This window comes from Nanorana parkeri, unplaced genomic scaffold (assembly GCF_000935625.1).
Source record: "Nanorana parkeri isolate BGI_ZX_2015 unplaced genomic scaffold, ASM93562v1 scaffold628, whole genome shotgun sequence".
Classification (NCBI taxonomy): Eukaryota; Metazoa; Chordata; class Amphibia; order Anura; family Dicroglossidae; genus Nanorana; species Nanorana parkeri.
Window position 1 is genome coordinate 563,324 of NW_017306896.1, and position 22,570 is coordinate 585,893.

The 22,570-nt window shown below is 42.4% G+C and overlaps 1 protein-coding gene across 1 annotated transcript in view; it reads right to left on the reverse strand.

Moving 5' to 3' along the window:
- Nucleotides 1-3,742: 3,742 nt before the first annotated feature.
- The window catches only part of ZRSR2 (zinc finger CCCH-type, RNA binding motif and serine/arginine rich 2), a 28,889-nt gene continuing 10,061 nt past the window's right edge, over nt 3,743-22,570 (reverse strand). Inside the window, exons 6-12 of the mRNA XM_018563057.1 lie at nt 21,201-21,239; nt 19,849-19,964; nt 17,090-17,303; nt 12,310-12,365; nt 9,404-9,513; nt 4,064-4,804; nt 3,743-3,886 (exon numbers count right to left, since the gene is read on the reverse strand). Coding sequence (XP_018418559.1) covers nt 3,759-3,886; nt 4,064-4,804; nt 9,404-9,513; nt 12,310-12,365; nt 17,090-17,303; nt 19,849-19,964; nt 21,201-21,239 — 1,404 coding nt within the window. The 3' untranslated portion in view covers nt 3,743-3,758. The remainder of the gene's footprint in view (nt 3,887-4,063; nt 4,805-9,403; nt 9,514-12,309; nt 12,366-17,089; nt 17,304-19,848; nt 19,965-21,200; nt 21,240-22,570) is intronic.

A 22,570-nucleotide genomic window follows, 5' to 3' on the forward strand; every position in this document is an offset into this window, starting at 1 on the left:
GTGGGGGGGGGGGGGGGGTGCACAGTGGTCAGAACGTTTATCTTGCAACGCAGAGGTTCAGAATTGATTTCCCGCTAGAGGCTTTATTTTGCATGCAGTGCGTATGTTCTTGTGTTTGAGTGGGTTTCCATCCCACTCAAACATGCAGGGTGAGTCACTGCTGTGATTGGTTAATACATTGTAGAGAAAGATTCCCTAGTCGGCTTTTTGGTTTTGTTGTAAACATGATTTTTGAGATGGCTTAGGGCCTGTTCACACGGCGTCCGGATTCTGTCCTGGCCCGTGCGCTCCCAATGTATCCCTATGTGTTTTATGGGCTACAGTTCTCACGTGCGGCAGTCTGTTCAGGTCCGGACAGAAAAAAAATACCGCAGGTCACATTTTGTCCGGTCAGGATACGGTCCGGAAACGCAAAACGCGTCAAAAACGCACTGCAGCTAACAAACTGACAGCCCCACTCCAGCAAAAAAACGCGTCAAAAACGCATAGCACTGCAACTGCAGATCTGCTCCAGACATCGTGTGAACAAGCCCTTAAACTTGAAGACTGTTTGTACAGCAGTCAATGTAGTTGACCCAACCCCTGTGTGATCTGATATGTCAATCATTCATAACACTATGACAACCCCCCTTAGATTGAGTAGGTCCCCCTTTTGCAACCAAAACAGCCCTGACCCATGGAGGCATGGACTCCACTAGACCTCTGAAGGTACGCTGTGGTATCTGGCACCAAGTCATCAGTAACAGATCCTTTAATAAGTTGTAAGGTGGCTCCTCCATGGATCAGACTTGTTTTTCTAGTACATCCCAGAGATGCTCAATTGGATTGAGATCCGGAGAATTTGGAGGCCAGATCAACACCTCAAACTCATTGTTGTGTTCCTCAAACCATTCTTGAAGTGGGTCAGTATGCATTATCCTGCTGAAAGAGGTCACTGCCATCAGGTAATATCTCCAAGAAGGGTTGTACTTGGTCAGCAACAATGTTTAGGTAAGTGGTACATGGTCAAAGCACTACAGGTTTCCCAACACATCATTGCCCAAAGCATTACACTGCCTCCCCCGGTTTTTCTTCCCATAGTTCATTCCGGTGCTTTCTTAGGTAAGCAACACTCAGCACCCGGCCATCCACATGATGGAAAAGAAATTAATTCATCAGACCAGGTCACCGTCTTCCATTGCTCCATGGTCCAGTTGTGATGCTCACATGTCCATTGTAGGCGCTTTTGCTTCCGAGACCTTCCGAACTACAAGTAGCTCTTCAACAGCACTAAATATAATGTCCACCCTTGTGCCTCCTTTTTTATGTATCATCTATGGGGAACTCATTGCAGAGCTTCCTTCAGGTCAGTCAGGTCCTATATAAATCACACTATCTGGACGTTTGCTCCTCCTACAGTATTTTTCCTTATTTATTCAATCTCTTTCCTCGAGTTGAAGAGTCTGGATTTTTGACTAGTCATCTTTTTGGTTCAGATAGTTGATGTTATTGTTGGACTTGCCTTGAGTATCCTTGCGTTTAATTCCCTATATGGCTTCCTGTATTGCTAGGGAAACATTGCATCTGTAAATGGCTATTTCTCCATTGAGAAAGGTGTAAGACCTGTCCATGCTACACTGGGTGAACGTCTTCAGTTGATCTCCCTTCTTTATCTTCATGTCCACACTATTCCGTAGTGTCTAGGTAGAATTTATTTTCCCTCAATTGACTTTATATCCCTAATCAGTGATGCAATAGCTCAAGTATGTCCAACTACTTCTGAAGGAGCAGTTTTATAGCTACAGCAGACCAACTGGCATCATTTGTTATCCTACTATGGTTCCCCAGGGGCACAAGGCAATCAAAGTAATATATATCTTAGGGATATCTCCAAACACCATACTGATGTACCCCAAAATCTATTGGGGGCTGGAACAACTGGTAGATGGCACCACCGTATACAGTATAGAATATACGTTGTCTGCATGCCATTCAGCATCTTTAAAAGCACTAAGTAGTGTATTAATATTACATGTCTGAGATTGCCATTCTCTGCATATACTTATTAAATGTCTTGTTACTGCGGTTCAACGCGTTTTGCAGGTATGCTTCATCAGGAACCACATTAGAACGTCATAGCATATGTGATACATAATCAGCCCCCATATTGTCTGATTGGGGGAATCCCGACGCTGGTGAGGGCCCACCTAGGAAGGCACCTCAATTGATAACTAAAATCTACAAGATTTTGCTTGCCATGTCAAAGCGAGTACTCCAACTTCAGTAATCTTAAATAGGATGGATCATAGGGAATCCACTGAGGTCAGATGTATCCAATAGATCTTAGGATAATGAATTTTGTTCTATAGAGGGCAATTTAAGGACAGGTTCACACTATTATCCAGACCAGATTTGGTCCCGGAAATGGTGTGAACTTGCCCGCAGTTCCAGTGCATTCCAGACCAGACAAAATGGGACATGCAGTATTTTTCTGGTCTTGTACGGACTGCGCTGTTGTGAACAGGCCAGAAATAGCATAGGGATACAGTAGGATGTATTTCAGATCCCAAAACAATCTGGTCTGGAGATGATCTGGATGTGTATCCAGATCATCTCCAGACCAGATTGTTTCTGGACCCAAAATGCATCCTAATATATCCCTATGCTATTTCTGGCCTGTTCACAACAGCGCAGTCCGTACAAGACCAGAAAAATACTGCATGTCCCATTTTGTCTGGTCTGGAATGCACTGGAACTGCGGGCAAGTTCACACCATTTCCGGGACCAAATCTGGTCCTGAAAATAGTGTGAACCTGCCCTTAAAGAAGTACTCTTTTTCATCTAGGGTCTAAAATAAAGTCCCTGCAGCCTCTATACCCATCTGGCGATGGAATGTCCCTCAGCATCCTCTAATCTAATGCGAATGAGCCTGAAAGTACGTTAAAAATATAAAGCTCAGATTTTTTTGAAGAAAGAATGCTGAACAACCTTTATACACAGACATGTTCTCGTTTTTTACAGCAATGCCCCCAAACAAGCTTTTAAAACAAATTTTTATTTAAAAATATTTACATTTCCTGATAGAAATATACAAAGAAACAGCCTAAGAACTGGGCCATTTGTGTGATCGAAGATTCCTCAGGTGATAACATGAAGATTCTGAGATTTCCATACAGACAATGCAGTCATGCAGCCTGCAGTCAGTTCAATGGGTCCCCCGTGTGCGTCCCCCAACCTGGAAAATAAATGTTCAGACATTTTGGTCACACATCTAGTACTTCTATCAAGCAACATTCTCTGTCATATACAATGACACACCTTGTTATTTCCACAGGCGAGGACTAGAGACCCCAAGTAAACAGCTATACAGGTTCCGTGTACAATCTGAACACATTACTTTTGGATAGGTATATGCAACGCTGCACCCTGCCACTCCCTCGGTGCCAATTCAAGGACGTCCCAGAGGCACTTACCATGACTGTTTCCCAACTACCCCTCACTTCTGTCACTATGATAGCATTATGTAAGTTTAGATCTGAATGGCTCAAACTGAATCGGTCACCTAGAGGTACCTTCACATACCCACAGCTTTTAAGACTCTGCTATTCCATTCTACGAGGCAATGCCCCAACACTTCCCGGTAGCATCAGATCTAGTCACTACATCCTGCCACATAACTATGTGACAAAAAGCGCCATGTATTTTATGTCGTTCATAGAATTCCTTTCCCTCCTCTACAAATGGTAATATGTAACGTACATACCTTGACAAACTTCTGTTTATGCATCTGGGCTTTCTGGGTTTTTCTCCTTAGTCCTGGATCTAAAACGACTCTTGCTCTTCCTGCCTGGGCTCCTGGATCTAGAACGACTCTTGCTCTTCCTGCCTGGGCTCCCGGATCTAGAACGACTCTTGCTCTTCCTGCCTGGGCTCCCGGATCTAGAACGACTCTTGCTCTTCCTGCCTGGGCTCCCGGATCTAGAACGACTCTTGCTCTTCTTGCCTGGGCTTTCGGATCTAGAATGGCTCTTGCTCTTCCTGCCCCGACTCCTGGATCTAGAATGGCTCTTGCTCTTCCTGCCTGGGCTCCTGGATCTAGAATGGCTCTTGCTCTTTCTACCTTGGCTCCTGGATCCAGAACGACTTTTGCTCTTCCTACCTTGGCTCCTGGATTTGGGGGGGCTTTTGCTCTTCCTGCCCCGGCTCCTGGATTTGGAGGGGCTTTTGCTCTTCCTGCCCCGACTCCTGGATTTGGAGGGGCTTTTGCTCTTCCTGCCCCGACTCCTGGATTTGGAGGGGCTTTTGCTCTTCCTGCCCCGACTCCTGGATTCGGAGGGGCTTTTGCTTTTTCTGCCTCGGCTTCTGGATCTAGAGCGACTCTTGCTCTTCCTGCCCCGACTCCAGGATTTGGAACGGCTTTTTCTGCCACGGCTCCTGGATCTAGAGTGGCTCCTAAATTTCTTGATGGGACTTCTAGAGCGGGACAGACTTCGGCTTTTGCGCTTGCGCTTTTTTCTACCCCTGCTGTGTGACCTCTTTTCTTTGCTTTTTGACCTATGGGAACGATGTTTTTTCTTGTTTTTCTTGTGGCTGCTCTTTTTCCTGCTCGATTCCCCATTTCTTCTGCTCTCTGGGCTGCGGCGTCTCCTGGAAAATCCATGGTCATCATATCGGTTTGACCTCTCCCAACGCTCAGAGTAGTTATATCGGTCTGGTGACATGTTAAGGTCTCGGTCAGCCTCCCAAAATTCATTATTTGGGTTCTTGAAGACATGCAGAAAGTTACAATTCTTTCCTCGAGGACATTTTTGTCTTTCAAACAACCCTTCGAAAAAAATGAAACGTGCAATCAGCAAGGAAACGATTAGAAACTGAAGCATATGAAAGAAGAATTCCATATTCTATTCATAAGTGGGCAGGAAATGTACCCAGGTTATTTTACAATATCTAACAATGCCACTTACATTGCTTTGCTTACTGGACACCTAATCTTATGCATCTTACACAACTTGGAAGTTAGGTTTTTGGGTCTGGAAAAGTATATTTCCACTTTCGTAGCCAAATTAGGATAACATTTATGTCATAAGTGTTACATGTTCTCATTCACATAGCAGAAGAAATAATTAAAAAATGCTTCTTGCAGTTTAACCACTTAAAGGCCATAGTGTTTCACCCAGGCCATTTTTCAGTATTCAGTGCTGCGGTACTTTGACTGATGTTTATTCTGTCATGCAACACTTTACTGAAACGATTTTCATACCATTTTTTGGGGACAGATAGAGCTTTCTTTTGGTGGCTTTTATTCACCACTGGGGTTTTTATTTTTTACTATATAACAAAAAAAGTACCATAAATTTACCTGGATTTGGAGGGGCTTTTGCTCTTCCTGCCCCGACTCCTGGATTTGGAGGGGCTTTTGCTCTTCCTGCCCCGACTCCTGGATTCGGAGGGGCTTTTGCTTTTTCTGCCTCGGCTTCTGGATCTAGAGCGACTCTTGCTCTTCCTGCCCCGACTCCAGGATTTGGAACGGCTTTTTCTGCCACGGCTCCTGGATCTAGAGTGGCTCCTAAATTTCTTGATGGGACTTCTAGAGCGGGACAGACTTCGGCTTTTGCGCTTGCGCTTTTTTCTACCCCTGCTGTGTGACCTCTTTTCTTTGCTTTTTGACCTATGGGAACGATGTTTTTTCTTGTTTTTCTTGTGGCTGCTCTTTTTCCTGCTCGATTCCCCATTTCTTCTGCTCTCTGGGCTGCGGCGTCTCCTGGAAAATCCATGGTCATCATATCGGTTTGACCTCTCCCAACGCTCAGAGTAGTTATATCGGTCTGGTGACATGTTAAGGTCTCGGTCAGCCTCCCAAAATTCATTATTTGGGTTCTTGAAGACATGCAGAAAGTTACAATTCTTTCCTCGAGGACATTTTTGTCTTTCAAACAACCCTTCGAAAAAAATGAAACGTGCAATCAGCAAGGAAACGATTAGAAACTGAAGCATATGAAAGAAGAATTCCATATTCTATTCATAAGTGGGCAGGAAATGTACCCAGGTTATTTTACAATATCTAACAATGCCACTTACATTGCTTTGCTTACTGGACACCTAATCTTATGCATCTTACACAACTTGGAAGTTAGGTTTTTGGGTCTGGAAAAGTATATTTCCACTTTCGTAGCCAAATTAGGATAACATTTATGTCATAAGTGTTACATGTTCTCATTCACATAGCAGAAGAAATAATTAAAAAATGCTTCTTGCAGTTTAACCACTTAAAGGCCATAGTGTTTCACCCAGGCCATTTTTCAGTATTCAGTGCTGCGGTACTTTGAACATTTCACGTGGGTTAGGGTGTCTTCGCTTCTAAAGGGTTAACATTTCTACTTGCTTCTCCCCGTTTGTAAGGTGAGGGGTTAAATTATTACAACCCTGGCTTCTGCATTCAAAATGTTAATAAAGTTAATGAAAGAAACACAATCCTCAAGTTTCAGTCCTAAAAGTGGACATACAATGTGCGAAGTTCTGCTGTCGGCACCCTTTCAACCGGCATCCCTCGATCAGCTGAGCGAAGGAGCCTGGTCGGAAATTCTTCGCACAAACGCAGCCAATGGCTGCCAGTTCTGTTCAGGTATACCGACAGCGGCTGACGGCCGCTGTCAGAATACAAAAGAAACAGCAGGGATTCCTCAATCAATGTGCTCGTATCGTTGATAGAGGAATCTGCTCAATTTTTTTCGTTCAGCCCCCGGTGCAGTGTATGGCCAGCTTAAGTCTTTATATAAGGACAGATCACTCTGAAGGTGCTCAGAAAAATCTAGATTCAAACATGTTGCCTTCTGCAACAAAAGATCTAAAAAAGGTAAGAAATAGGTTTTTAAAAATGATTTTTTTCGGTATGCTGTGTGAATAGGAACGCATAAGAAACATACTGAGGGGTTTTCTCAAATTTGCCTGCAAATGTGGAAATACATAAGGAATTCTAGTCTAATGAAAACATAAGACTTTTTAAAATGAAGAGCACAAAACATAATAATATTTCTACAAGTGTATGGCTGCTATGGGAATGGGGACACTGTTTTCTAAAACTGAGGTGGGACCACTATTACAGGTTTTTGTACTGCACTGTAAAATCATTTTCTTCACATTCACTGAGGGACACGATTCAGAGACATTTGGGTAATTCTCCTGGACACTGGAAAACAAAAAACCAGCGACCAGCCTGGTATAACCCCTCCCACTCCCAGCATGCCCCTGTGTTTATGGTCTTGATCTCGGCACTGCTTTGTTACACAAACAGAGGGGTGGGAACGGTGTTCCTCAATGAACTCCGAGAAAAGGATTTTACGATGTATACAGAATTACAAAATTCCTATTTTCTTTATCATTCATTGAGGGACACAAAATCTTTTTTTTTGGTTTAATCACATCATTTTTATTGAAGTTTTAAGCACAAAAAAAACAGGTAACGGTACAAAAAGAAAAACACACGACTCTAGCACTCGTCAGTAAATAGAAAACAGTGAAACTTGCACCATAATAGTATAAATTAGTTGCAGTGTAAAATATAAGGACAACTATACTAAATGCACAGTATAAAAAATATCAGATGCACCAAACGCTTATAAATAAAAGGTAACCTGTATAGTTCAAGAAGAAGTACGGGAGTTTAACCACTGGGACCAAATGAAAGAAAATGTATTACTGCTAATCACCTTATATTGATACGTAATGCGTTCATACTACACAATTTGATCAAGCTCGGCCATCCAACTAGACAGTGTGGGGTAGAGGTAGAGATCCACATTCTTACCACCAACCTAATGGCTGTGAACAATGCTCTTTGAGTAGAAAGACACAGAATACAGAGACATTCGGGACATCAAAAGCAGTCCAACTGAGAGGTGGGTAATACAGCAACAAAAGACAAACAAACCCAACTATAAACAAGCTGGGGACTGTCTGCAGCTCAAAGAGGCACCTGAAGAACCTTATGCCTAAAACTGGCATCAGAAGAAGCCCCAACAACCACCTGGTAAAACAGAGCAGAAGACAAGGTAGAGGTCTTGCAAAACTGGGGAAGCGTTAGCTAATGCCAAGAAGCACTCACAGACCTAGTAGTGTGCCATGACAGGAAAGGGTAGAACCCAATCCTTAAGACCATAAGCTTGATTGAGGATTTGTCTGAGCCACCATGAAATGGTGGAATAAGAAGCTGGTTCCCCTTTACAGGAACCATAAAGGATGACAAAGATAGAGTCAGTCTTTCTGAGGTAGACACGTAGAGCTTGAACTACATCCGGACAATGAAGAGAAATCTGCTGATGTACTGGGGCCGGACAGAGGGACGGGAGCAAGATTCCCTGGTTAAGGTGAAAGGTCAAAACCACCTTAGAAAGGAGACTTTAGGTCCTAAAACCACCTTGTCCCTGTGTAAGACTAAAAAGGGTTCTTCACAGGATGAAGCCAACAGTTCAGACTAGCGTTGCAGAGGTGATAGCAACAAGGAGAACAGCCTTCTGAGTGACAGTGGAAAGGCATTATCTCTGATAGCGCCAAATAGAAACCTCCTCCAGCCCCGAAATGGTTCTAGCAATCCAGGCAGGCTGCCCCGTAACAGACAAGGGATGTCACTGCATAAAACATACGTTTTTAACCTGCCTCGATTGGGAGTACAATCATTTACACGTTTCTTTTTGCAAAATAAAAAGATTAGTTGCACCAGGAAAGGTGTTTTGTTTTTTGATGTTCTTTATGTATTATCTCTGATAGGTTTAAAGGGAAGTTTTTGAAGTACCAAGGTAACCAAATTCAAATTCCACAGAGAAACAGGTGGGCTCACAGGGAGAGTAAGTTAAAGTGTATTTCCACTTCTGCAGTCAAATTTGAGAAAACCCCTCTGTATGTTTGTGTTCCTATTCTCCTCAGACTAGCAGTCGGAGGCAGTAGTGCCTCAGATCTCATGCTGTAGATATGCAGCTATGAGGCTCTAGGCAAAGGATTGCCTAGGAACCCTTACAAAACTAGGAAGTGCACTTTTTCCAAGATGAATTCAAGACAAAAAGTGCATTTATCAGGGAACTTCATAGGCATAATTCCCTATAACATAGCAAACCTTTACTTTTTAAGTTAATTTCCACTTTATCTGCATATGTGTTCTGCAGCCCTATTCATTTCTATGGGTAGCCCTAGTCATGACAGCCCTAAGCGGTCACCCAAAGTATGGCACACCTGAAAAAAATAAAACGGGCCATGGAGCACATACGCAGACTGAGATGTCAGTCTGGTCCATGTCGGAGGTAAAAATTGCTGGATCGAGGCTGCCTGCACTCTGAGGGGTAAGATGCTGTAATAAAAGGACAACTAACAGGAAAAGAAACCAAATAAAGAAGGCTGTGCATGCTAATCCTGAGAGAGTTGCTCCTCCTCTTACCACATATAGCTGATTTCCATTTGGTAACGGCTGAGAATTCACATTGAAGCTGACGGGATGCATACCAACGACCATTGAACAAAGAATAAGCCCGTGAGCATTCTTCTTCCCTGGAACAGAAATATGAATGTGAAAAAGATCCGTGATACCTAAAAAAATTATAATAATCAATCTAGATCAATGGTAACTTCAGACGTGAACGAAACAAAAACTGGGTCTGCAAACCGAGTTTGGGTAACTTCACTTTGTGACCAATGGCGAGAAGGGAATCCCTGGCCTTCAGAATCACAGTTTTAGCTAAGCTGTTCTGAGGACATCAAGCTACAGCTGACCAAAGAAACTCGAGCACTACTACAACCAAAAACCCGGGCATGTAGGCTGCGTCTCCTTTATGTATTTCAACTACTGGAGTGGACTATAAAACAGCACTAATGAAGTGAAACCTGAACTCAGAAAGGGGAGATTTGCAATGTTATAAAGAACATTTATAAATGTGATTTCTTTCTAATCAGTACCCTAAAAAAATTTACCTTTTCTTGAATTCCTATTGGAAAATAGCAATGCACTTCCTGGTATGAGGGTGCTTAGACACTCCTGTGCCTGCAGTCTCATATAGCTGTATATCTGCAGCGTGAGATCTAAAGCACTGCTGATTCTGACTGCTAGTCTTAGGAGATTTGGTGATGTCACTATTGTACTGCTCACCATTCTCCTTGTTGGAGGCTCTGACATCAGTAAGCAAACCCTGCCTCTACCAAGATGACCACCTCCACACCGAGATATAAAGCAGAACGTTTGAGTAATGGTGAAAGTTCAGCTGCAGGAAGACCACAGGCAATTCTGGTGGCAAGTGCTTTGCCCTTTGCAATTGTGCCCCAGGCACAATTACCAAAATGTTGTTTCTCTTTATAAGACCAAAAAAAAACACCAGGCACAAACCCATATAACTACAGAAGTTACAGCAGCACATAATACGGCCTCCTCTGCTGCAGGCCTCCGCCATCTTGGTTTCAGATGTTAGGGGTGTGCCTTGTTCAGTGCTGATTGATAGCCAAAGACTAAGGCCAATGTTGCTTATCCTCCAGCCATAGCTGACAGACTACCTAACCAGAGTGCCACAGACAGGATAATGCTCCCTCTGGGGCACAAAAAAGGAAGTGAAGCTTTGCAAAACCAATTCCTGTAGTGCTAGTGCGTTCTATACTAATAATAGCACCTCAATAAAGTTCAACTACACTTTTACTTCAAAAATACCCAGTTCTCTAAGCTAAGCTAACATAGAACTGCCTAGTGTCTACTGGAGGAGTATTGCTCCATTCACATCTACGGGAAGTTGCTGTGCAGACATGGCCAGCAACACAGATTTCTGCACCGAGGATATGAACTCCATGAGCGGCTGCTGTCATCACAGAGAGGTAAGTATGTAGCTGTCCTTTAAGTAATACTGTAATAACAGGTGATATTTTGTCTAATGAACATGAAGCCCATAGCTGTGTTGATGACAAGGGATTAGATTGGGACATATCAAAGCACTTCAGAAGTTCCTCTGCAAAATAGAATGTAAACACTGCATGCCCACCCCTGTGAATTAGGCATTTTATTGATACCAACAACAATCACCAGCTCACAGGACAGATGTTTTGGGAAGATAAGATAGTGACTTTTCTTCTAATCTGGGCTCTGCCAAAAAGACAACATGAAGCAAAAATCTGAGTTTCTTCCAAGCTTCTTATGTGCAGTTCTGAAACATGAGCCAAGCCAAAATAGTGACAATATAAATGTATGTTATTTTTGCCTGCAGCAGTTTAGAAACACATAAGAAAAAGTCGAAAAGACATCTATTGCTCTCCTTCCTCTCATATACTGCCATCTTTGAATAGCCAAAGTAGCTAGCTGATGCAATTTTCTTAGAGCAGATGTTCACAGGTGTCAGACCAACAAGTGTTCTGGTAAACATACTTTGTGATAAACACCTCACTAGTGGATGTGAAGGGTCAAAGCTTATCCATACTAACAAACAAAGCGGGGTTCTGTGATGGTAAAGCCATAGAAGAGGAGGTAGCGTGGATCAGCGATGGAGACAAGTGAGGAGAGGAGGCGACATTAGGGCTTGTTCACACCATGTCCGGATCACGCCCAGACCAAAAAAAGCATCCCAATGGCATTTCTGGGCTCTGTTCCCACCAGCGCAGTCTGTGCCGGTCCAGACCAAAAAAATACTGCTAGTCTCATTTTCTCTGGTCTGAAATGCACGTGAAGGCTTGTAAACGCATGAAACACACTGAAATGCACCTTAAGCCAATTTTAACCACACAAAAAAAAATTTACAAAAAAATTGTGTAAACCTGGCCTAATGGTAGAGTGGGATCTGAGAGGAGGAGACGGCATATATCCAGGAATAGATATCATTTACAGAATGGATGCAGAGGAGGGGAGCAGAGACCAAGCACAGAGGAAAATGGGCACAGTGGAGGTAAGAAACAGATGGCGCAGAATAGGTGGTATTAGAGACAGAGTGCTGAGGAGGAGGAGGAGACAAAAAAAGAAAAGGATATCTCAGCAAGTGAAGCAGGTATTCTAACCTTTCCCACTTTATTCAATAAATATATATATATATATATATATATATATCTGGAGTTGGGATTTCACCTTCATCTGATAACAAGTCTTAAACAGAACTTTGCCTGATGGAACCTTTTGCATCCTACTCTCATACATAATTACTATAGGTTTCTACAAAGGGAAAAGCTATTGTTTGATGACATTAAATTACAATATAAATTAGCGGGACACTTTCAACAAGGGAGAGCAACAGCTGCACGGTGCCTGCAAGCCTAGAGGGAAGCAAAATGACAAACCGTACAGTTCATGGCGCAGGATAGAACATTCAAAATAATAACACTTACGTTTGATATTGTACATAGACGTTTCCTCTTAAATGAAGCTCAAAATTACAGCTAACCTGGAAAAGAAAAAAAGAAACACGTAAACTGTACGTAACACATGTAGACGTATTTATGCTCAGAAGTTGTATTTCTCTACCACATAACAAGAACTCCGCCACCAGAAACAAAAACACATTAAGGAACTACTCAGAACTTTCCACCTTTGTATGTCGCATTCCCACAACTTTACACAAAGTGAAATATTTGACACGTGTGACAAAAGGAGGCAACATGGGAAAAAATACAACAATCTGTCTTATAAGGCTTCTTACTTTTAAATAACTCCTATTCTATTAACCCCTTCATGACTGAGGCCTTTTTTTAAAAAAAAATTTCACCCATGTTATATTCCACATTTTAGGTCTGTAAATTACTTAAAACCCCCAAACATTATATATTTTCCGAAAACCGAGACCCTATAGAATAAAATGGTGGCAGTTGCAAGTTTTTATGTTGCACAATATTAGCGCAACTCCTTATTAAACCCCAAAATTTAGTAAAAAATTTACTTAAATGTCCCAAAACACAATAAAATACCCATTTAAAAAAAAAAAATATACCGAGTAAAGAGATACCCAACATGCCCAGGTGTGCATTCATGAAACGGCGACAAACTTCAGTACCCCAAAAAGTCCATAGACGACGCTTTACAAGCCTCCACAGTTCATTCATTTCGAGATACCCAAAAATACTGGCCCTAGAATTATTGCTCTCACTCCGGGGTGCCCGGCGATACCCAACATGTGTAGCGCGTTTGTCTTTTTCATACGTAGGCGCACCCGACGCGTGTTTACTTGGCGACGCGCGTGCTCGCAGGGGCCTTCAATTTTTTAACAATTATTTTTAGAATAATTTTAATTTTAAAAAACGGTAATTTTTTTTTTTTACTTTACTTGGATTGCTATCACATGGGGGGCTTACAAGCCCCCCATGCGATAGCAGATGGTGGTGACAGGTACTCTTTAAGGTGATGCTGGGGGTCCAAAAGACCCCAAGTGTCACCTTTACACTCCAAATAAGCTATTGAAGTGCAGATCGCACTTCAATAGCTTATAACTGGGCTTTAGGAGCCCAGCACTGACAGCCCAGGGACCGGAAGTGATGCAATCTAAATCGCTCCCGGTCCCATAGAATGGGGAAGGGATCGACGAAAGGAGGTTCGTCCATCTCCTCCCCAGCTCCCCGCCGACCCCTTCTCCGGGCCATAGAAGCGATCTGGCGACAGCTGAGCCGCCAGAATCGCTTCTATTGTAAAGCCATTTAAACAGGGTCCCTGGCGGCTTTTTAAACAGCCCAGATGACAGCGACGTACACTGTACGTCGTCCGTAGTGAAGGGGTTAACCTGCTGAATTAGAATTTATGAATCCTTATTATAATCTCTGACATCAACTATTTGATGAAAAGTCTGTGCACAGTGGTCAATGATCTGATTAACCTCCTCCCCCAGACACACATGTCCACATACCTCTTCACTCATCATTAGTAGAGATCATTTAAACAATTTCATCTGTTAGATTTATGGGCATCTTTTCTTTTTTTTTTATTAGATGCTTTTATTAAACTTTTGCATTTAACATTCTTTTCATATGCAAAATTAAGTAGCACATTTTATGAACCAATATACCACAGAATTAATCTCATGTTTAGTTTACTAATTAAGATTGTAATCCATCCCGGGAGGGAGCTTGGAGCGGTGGCTACTTTACAAGACACACAGGGACCATGGGGAACAAAAGTAGCCACCCTCCAGAAGGAAGGACAGTGTCAGCACCAATTCAGAGATGATTTGAGGATCTACAGCCGACCGATACACAAATAAGATACATTTTTGTTAACAGTTAAGGTACTTGAATGCAGTTTAAGATTCAACTCCTGAGTCTAGTGCCACTTTGAGTAATGCTGCCTTCAAACTGCAGCAGCATGGCATTTAACAGAAGACTGCATGGTGTCTTCCACAGAGCTAACAAATGATTAAACAACTGCTGCCTTTATATCTTGTTAAGGTGGGCAGATAACTAGAATATAAATCTCATATCCATCAGTAAATACAGGCTAAGCAGCTGAATGTAGCATGGTTGGCACTTAAAACTCAGCATATAACGGTGTTTCCAAACTCTGGAGATGGACAAGAACAGATTCTATTTTTCAGCTCCACATGTTGTATTGTGTTTTATTGTCATGTTTGCAGCATATTCTGTTTGATGTTGCAATTGTTTTTGATTTACAAGACATCACAGTGTGGGGTCATTGGCCCTTTCCAGACATAAAGACCATAGTACAGTCACTTGATGTCACGTCACCTGTCAAAAATGATCTTTTGATCAGACCTCCAGAGAAGAACATAGAAGCATCTTTAATAATTCATCTGTCAGGCTGTCGCAGTGAAACAAATACTAAAGAACTGACATTTATATCACAAAGAACTAAACAGCTCAAATATAAAGTATCTGACAGAAAAGTGACTGATACCCATAGAAACCAAATGGCATCTATCAGCTGCCTTAACATGAATAAAAATGAGAAAGATGGCTTTAGAAATGTATTACATGTAGGGAAATCCTGTGTGTGTGGAGATATCAGTGTGTATAAATATGCATTACACACACTTCTTTCATGATGTATCGAGCTCTTAAATGGCACAGTGGAGTAGGTAGGCACAGTGGAGTAGGTAGGTAGGCACAACATTTCTCAGGGTGTCAATAACTGGATAGAATATAAAATAGTTGTGGTTGTATTTAGGGGTTTCAGTAGCAGTTCCCTATATACCCTTTTAGCTGGGAGAATCATATTACATTCTGTATGTAGAGGCTGTTTCACCTCTTGAAGCATCAATAATGCATGTAATAAGTAATGCTAATACATTCTGTAAATGGAATGTTTAGTGGTTTTCTACCCGTTTAGATTTTTATGGTCTGGCAAATATAAAAATTTGGATACTGATAGTGATAGTATTATTTTACCCAAACAGAAAATGAAGCTCTTGGCTTCTTTCACAGTTCTCTCTACATACCACACGATGAAAGGGCCTGCTGTTTACAGGCGACAAAGAGAAAGGTGACGATTAGAACAGAATTGCAAGCAGCCAGAGCAATGACACCTTATCAGATCAAAGTAGTAATAAACATTCCTATTTTTTTTTAACAACTTTATTCTAAGCAGCCTAGTAAACATTCCCCACTACTTCATGTAGCCAAAGGCACATGCAGTTGTTCCTATTTACCACCGCTGGCTCCTGGTCCATCCTGTCAGGGAGAGCGCACACACTCTCCCGGACAGGATGGACCAGGAGAACAGGAGGGTTCCAATGAGGAGACAGTAAACTAGAGTGTGGCCAGGAAAAGGGTAGAGATCCAGACAAGAGAGCCAGAGAATGGTCGGACAGTCCAGGTCAGCAGCCAGTAGGTAGGAGACAAGGTCAGGCAACAAGAGGATAGTCGGATCAAGGCAGGGGTCGAGGCAGGCAGCTAACAAAGTGGTCAGATGGTTCAGATTGGCAGCGAGTATTGGGAAAGGCAGGAGACAGGAGCATAATCGGGTTCAGCCAGAAGATCAAGGCAGGCAACAGGTGAAGAGGAGTCAGACGGTCTGGGTCAGCAACAGGAAACAAACAGTATTATAGCTCTTGTACACACAGAAAGTTGGCTTGCAGACACAACATTAGCCCATTGCAGAGCTAGTGCCTAAATACCTCTCTGAATCCTGAGAGAATCCGTGCATGGATCCTGTCCTGATCACAGCAGTACGGAGCGGTGATCACCGCTGTGACATCCGGGTCCGTACAGTTTTTTTCCTCTATCTTGCAATGAAGGAAAAAACTGCAATTACCGGACCACATGTCTGTCTATGGGGAATCAGATGTAAACGGACATGTGCACGATACTGTCTTGCAAAACAGATCCCTCATCCGTTTGTTTTTCCGGACCTGGCCGGAGGCGGGGATTACGGGGTGCCCACAGACTCACAATGGGCATCCAAGCGGGCCCGCCTGAAAAACTGGCAGGCGGACAAAAGTAAAAACATAAAGGAAAGCTTTTAAATATAGAAAAAAATACTTTTTTTTATAAAACATACACAAATACAGTACATATACATGCAATTATGCCGCAGATATAAACAAGACCCTATCGCAATGAACAGCGAGGATTACGAAGAACATTAACAATAGAATTTTAGGAAAGGTTTTTAGTGCATACTGAAAAATGTGTACCTTCGATTTACACAGGCCTTCCAATTCTACACATATTTGTGATTTATTGATTTGATGTTTACATCCCGTAGTTATTTTTGAGATTATATTGAGTTTGTGTGTGCCAATAAAGATCCCGATGCATTTTTATGAAAAAAATTATTTTGATGCATACAATTCCAACATACAAAATCACAGGTACTGTTTATTACTTCTTTATTTTCTGCCCTCGAGCAAATATATTGTCTGGAGGGAATCTTTGACAAACTTGTCAAGTCTGCAATATGCATGTGAAAAAAAGCTAAAAGGTCTCCCAAGGTGAAAACCAGGAGGCAGTGCTTGCCAGCCAAAGCTTAGTTAAAACTGATTGTGGGCATAGAGCTTACAGTATCAATGCAACGCCCTTTATTTACAGAACACTGCTTAGAAATGTTATGTTTGCTGCGTGACTGACACCAGCAGGACACACCTAGAATTGCATTGAACTTTCCAACACTCCTTCTAATCAGTAAAGCACAAATGATTTTTAACAATATTTCTGTGCAGAGGTTTACCTTGAATTGGACGACTTGTCCAACGCTCTTGAATTCCGGTATAACGTCATCATAGAATTCTAAAAACTGCTGGTAAATGTCTTCATCTCCATATTCCAAGCTGGCGTCCGTGTCATAATCATCCCGTCGACACTGCTCCATACCAAATGTAATAAACATGCTACGGATAAGGAGGGTTTGGCTTGAGGAAAGGTAGCCGTGCTTGCGGGAGCATCTGTGTATGAGAAAAAAGGTGCAGAAACCGACATGGATCATCAAGGGTAATATTAAAAAGTCATAAGGCAGTTTACAGAGTCAGCCCACTCGAGATCTGAATCGCTAGAATCTTATAGCCCGTCATGAACTCTCACACCCCTTGCTAAATTATTCATAAATTCTAAATCTGACGGGTAACAGAAGACCTCCATGTAATAGCTGCATCAGGCCCCAAATCTCAGGTCATTGATCTTGCCACTGGAGGCCCTGACATATGGAAAAGTGAGAGAGTGATAGAACCCACTTGCATCTCCCAAAATCGGAGTGCCTTCGTGTTTAAATGCTAAGAAGAGTGTCAACAACTCTAGGAAATAGCTTACCTTCTTATGAGGACAAATATAACTTAAGAATAATTGAAACTGCAACTTCAGGCCACAAGTGTAAAGAGAACCAGTCATGACTGGGCTTATACAAGAAACTAAATATTCAGTTTAACTTATCACAACTGGGTGATCTTACTTATAAAACATTAATATTTGCCTTCTTCTTTACCGATACCTAAAGAAAGGGGATGTCCTGATACCGGTACTAGTTGCAGGGCCGATACAAGGCATTTGCATGAGTACCTGTAGTTGTGAAAATGCCCCGATACATAGTGCTGATGCCGGGCTTTACATTTTTAAATAGGTTCGGGCTGCTTGTACAAGTGATTCGCCCGGATCACATGTACATGTTCGCCTGCTCATCTGTCCACCCCGCCAGCACCTTCCATCCAAGGTCTGTTCCCCCATGGTCCGCCCCCTCCCTGCCATGGCTTTCAGGCTCCTCCGCTCTTCTGGGGGACATGGGACCACAGCAAAGCAATTCAGGATGGAGAGCAGGGAGCAGAGTGGAGAACGTCCGTTCTCCGCTCTGTGATCAGTGACACAGGAGCGTTGTATTCACAGTGCTTCCCGTGTCAGCTGTGCACAGCATTGTGCTCTATCTTCTGTATTTCTGTATTGGATAGCAGGCTCATAAAGTCACCTCCGAATTATATCACATAGGGGCTTGGCTCCTGTGTGATATCAATCTAGTTAAGTGAAAAATACAAAAAGTGATGAAAAAACACAAAATAATTTAAAAAAGTGATAAAAAAAGTTTAAAAAAAAAGATTTTAAAAAATTTAAAAAAAATACAAAATAAAAATTAACAAAAAAGTGATAAAAAAATTAAATACAAATAAAAACAAACTAGCCCCCGCCATCTGCGTGTGAACGCATGCGTAGGACAGTGTGTGCGCACTGAGTTCTGCCCTCATTCCACTGTGTGCCATATTGTGCCAACTTTACCCACCCCCCCCCACCCCCCTCACTATACTTACCTCTTGGTGCATGGTCCTTCCCCTCCGCCGGTATGGGTATACTATCTGTACCTCAAACTGCCGTCCAGTGCACTTCGAATCTCACTCAGAAATTGCAATCACTCGGTCAGTGCAGTCAGGTGACTGTGCTGATCAATGAGAAGTGCTTCTTAGCACAGTTAAATACGGTTTTGGTTAAAATAATTTTTTGTATCAGGACAAGAATAATCATAGCTTGAGTTACAGTTCTTCATAATTAAAAAGAAACTGCCCTAAAATCATTAGTCTGTATTGTATTAGAAAAAAAGTCACATGCCACTTTAAGGAAAAGTATCGGCAATTGGTATCGGCAAGTACCTGAGGGAAAAGTACTTGGTCTTGAAAAAATGGTATCGGGACATCCCTACTTAAAGCCCAAAAGCTGTGTTTGCTATTCAAATGCATGTGTTTAAATGGCACATGCAGAAAAGGCTGCGTCTGATCCGCATTTCCTGCAGTTAAAACACACGGTAAAGCAGCTGAAATGCAGCCCCGGAACTGCCATGCATACTGCACAAATAGGTTTTGATGACCTGCATTTGGCATGCACATGTCAAATGCAGGAAAACAATGTTCATCAACATGAGACTATATTTCGGTTTGGAGATTGCAGGGAATGATTAGAGCTTCACAATGCCTCTAGGAGTGACTGAGTGCAGCCAAATGTGACAGGACCTAGCAGAACCTCCCTTTCAATCTCCAATATGAATAGATGAAGCTGCAGTGGGCTCAGAGAGAAAGCCCTGGCTTATAAGTCTACAGCCCAATTTAATGCCCATTTAGAAGATGAGAATATTGGAAACTACAGAGAATTATGCAACAAGCTTTAGAAAATGGCAAGAAAATTATAGTTGTTCCCAAGGTAGACTATTCCAAGCCAAAAATTTAATGCCTTATTTACTGAAGGATCCTTTGCATGTGCAATAGGAACCTTAGATTGTAAGCTTGTGGGCAGGGACTGATGTGAAAGTTCTTGTATGTAAAGTGCTGCGTAAATTGACGGCAATATATAAATACCTATAATAAATAAAAGATGAGGTGTAGCAGAATTCAATGTGTACATTTATAGCAAGCCTGGAATCATAGGCACATTGACTGCATAAAAAAACATGTTTTTGAGGATTAAAAGGTCCATAATACTTGTAACTTCTACAATGAATTAATATCTGTTTTTACAAATTACCTTTCACCAAATCTACAGGCTCCAGTTTTGAGGTAAAACGGGCAATTAGCTCTGTCTTTTTCTGTGCCATAACCTTCCGGTGCCTCTGGATTGCGCCATGTGCCACCATTCTCTAACTGTGGAGGAAACAATGACATGCCATCAGCCAATGAAGAGGTGTAACCTATTTTCTTGTTTAATATTCTTCTGTGATTATACTGTTATTAAGGATAAAGAAGTGACTTGTTTTATTTGCAAACACTATGAATGTCAAAAGGTATTATCTTTACCATCATAAAAAAAAAAAAAATGATAATTATCTTTTATCTTTAAAATTCCAACAACACAGGTACGCTTTTTAATGTACCGGCCGAAATTCGGCCAGTGTATGGGCACCTTTAGGCATTAGTGATGTAGTCCATGCCAAGAGATGCATCACGGGAAGGTTATATCACCAGTGCATGTGCATTGCTGAGAAATCTCATCTGTGAACTGTAAAATCTTGCGAGATCTCAGGAATATGCACAACGTGTGGGGCTGTCAGCTCCCTTTCAGTCTGCATTCCTCGATTAGCTGACCGTAGGAGCCGGCTGCAAACTCTTAGTACTATCAAAGCCAGCAGCCAATGAGCAGCCTGCTCTGATCGGTTATTCTGACAGGTGCCAGCGGCCGTTTGTGTTGATGGAGGAAATCGCAACAATTTTTCTCCTTCAGCTCGCAGGTTGAACTAAAAGAATTGATAGGTGTATGGCGAGCCTAAGAGGACCAGGATGTGGGAAAACATTAATTGTAAGTAAAAGAAAAGCATGTTTACTAATGAATATAAGATGATTTCATATCAGCATGCTGAGCTGAATGCTGATGTGCGTTTTAGTGAAAAGGGGTAAAGGTGCACTTTAACCAGTTGACATCCGCGGTGTTAAACCCCCTTCCCATCCAGGCCATTATAGGAAGGAGGAAAAAAAAACCTGAAGCGCCGACCGGGCGCGGGTTTGGGTTAGCCGCGAACGAGCACATATAGGCGATCGGCGGGCTATGGACCCGCTGATCGCCTATATGTGTGACACCCGGTACCGGGTGTGTGCATTGTCGGGTCTTTTCTGCCCGTGCGTGCCCGCAAGGGGGCGCGCGCGAGCAGAAAAAAATTGCCGTCTGGAGACGGCAACCCGCAGATGCAGCAGTGCCGTCCGTCCGTTTTTCTACTACGGGCGGACGGCAAGAGGTTAAGGTGTTTATCATACCCAGTAGAGAACTGAAACTGAACCCACATTACCAAAAACAAAGTCTGAGCCTAGATTTGCTTTAACTTATCCGTGCAATATCACCATACTTGTATTTTTCACCAAGGCCAGATAATGCCATATATATCTTACCTGACTCTCTGCTTCATCCAGCATCTTCTGCACGGCCTCCTAGAAATGGTGTAAACACAGGGCTAGTAAAAACCTCCATAGTGCACAGTATCTGCTTCAGGGGTTAAGAATATCTAACATATATAACCAACACAAAACAAAAAACTACATTGTAATTAAACTTAAACCTCTATAGCTGGTGGTATTCCGCATTGTGCTGTATAATGTATTATTGCTGGCATTTGTAGTCCTCCATACAGCGCAATGCAGAATACCATCAGCTATATAGGAATACAACAAATCCCAGCAATACATTATGCATACAGTGTACAATGTATTGCTGGGATTTGTAGTCCTCTATAGCTGATGGTACATTGCTCTGTATAATATAAAGCACAATGTACCATCAGCTATAGAGGAATACGAATCCCACTATCCCAGCAATACATTATAGAGCACCATGTGTGGGAAAGTGCAGGCTTAGCTGTGCAGTCTTCCAGCAACTTGGTTTCTGAGATCAGGCCTGTCTATCGGCGGCTGTCATCAGCCCACACCTGCTCCTCCTTACTACATCTCCCCGCGTCCCTGTGCTGATCGTGGATTTGGGCAGGCGGTGAGCGTGAGGTGGGGAGGAGGTGCGGCACGTGGAACGTAGATGCGGGGAGCGGCGAGCGTGAGGTGGGGAGGAGGTGAGGTGCAGCGTGTGTGGAGTGTGTGTGAACAGGGCCAACCAATCGGAAGCCGATTAACCGATGATTGAAAAAGTTGACAACTTTTTCAATAAACGATTATAATCGATTATGTCGATTAGTTGTTGCAGCCCTAGGTTTATTCCGTCATGCAACGCTGCACTGAAATGAATTTTATACCATTTTTTGGGGAGAGATAGAGCTTTCCTTTGGTGGTATTTAATCACGGCTGGGGTTTTTTTTTTTTTTAACTATATTAAAAGGAAAAATTATTGAAAATTGTGTGGGAAAAAAAGTTTTTTCCCCATTATATTAGGAGACAATGATTATTACCCATATTTGTGGTAAAATATTAAAGACGGGGTCACGTCGGGTAAATAGACACCAAACATGTCATGCTTTAAAATTGCGCGCACCCGCGAATTTTGCAAAAAACAACCATACCCAAAATTGGCCATAGGCGACGTTTTGAAAGCTTTTACAGTTCATCAGTTTAGGGTTATCGGTGATTGATGGCCCTAGAACTATTGCTCTCATTCCGACGTTCGCGACGATATGCAACATGTGCGGCGAAATGGGCAAAATCGTCGTTTTCGCACATATGCGCACCCGACGCCTGTTTGCATGCGTGTATGTATGGGGGGGACTTTGAAGAAAAAAAAAAAATCTTTTTTTATTTGTAACTTTACTTTTTTGGGGGGG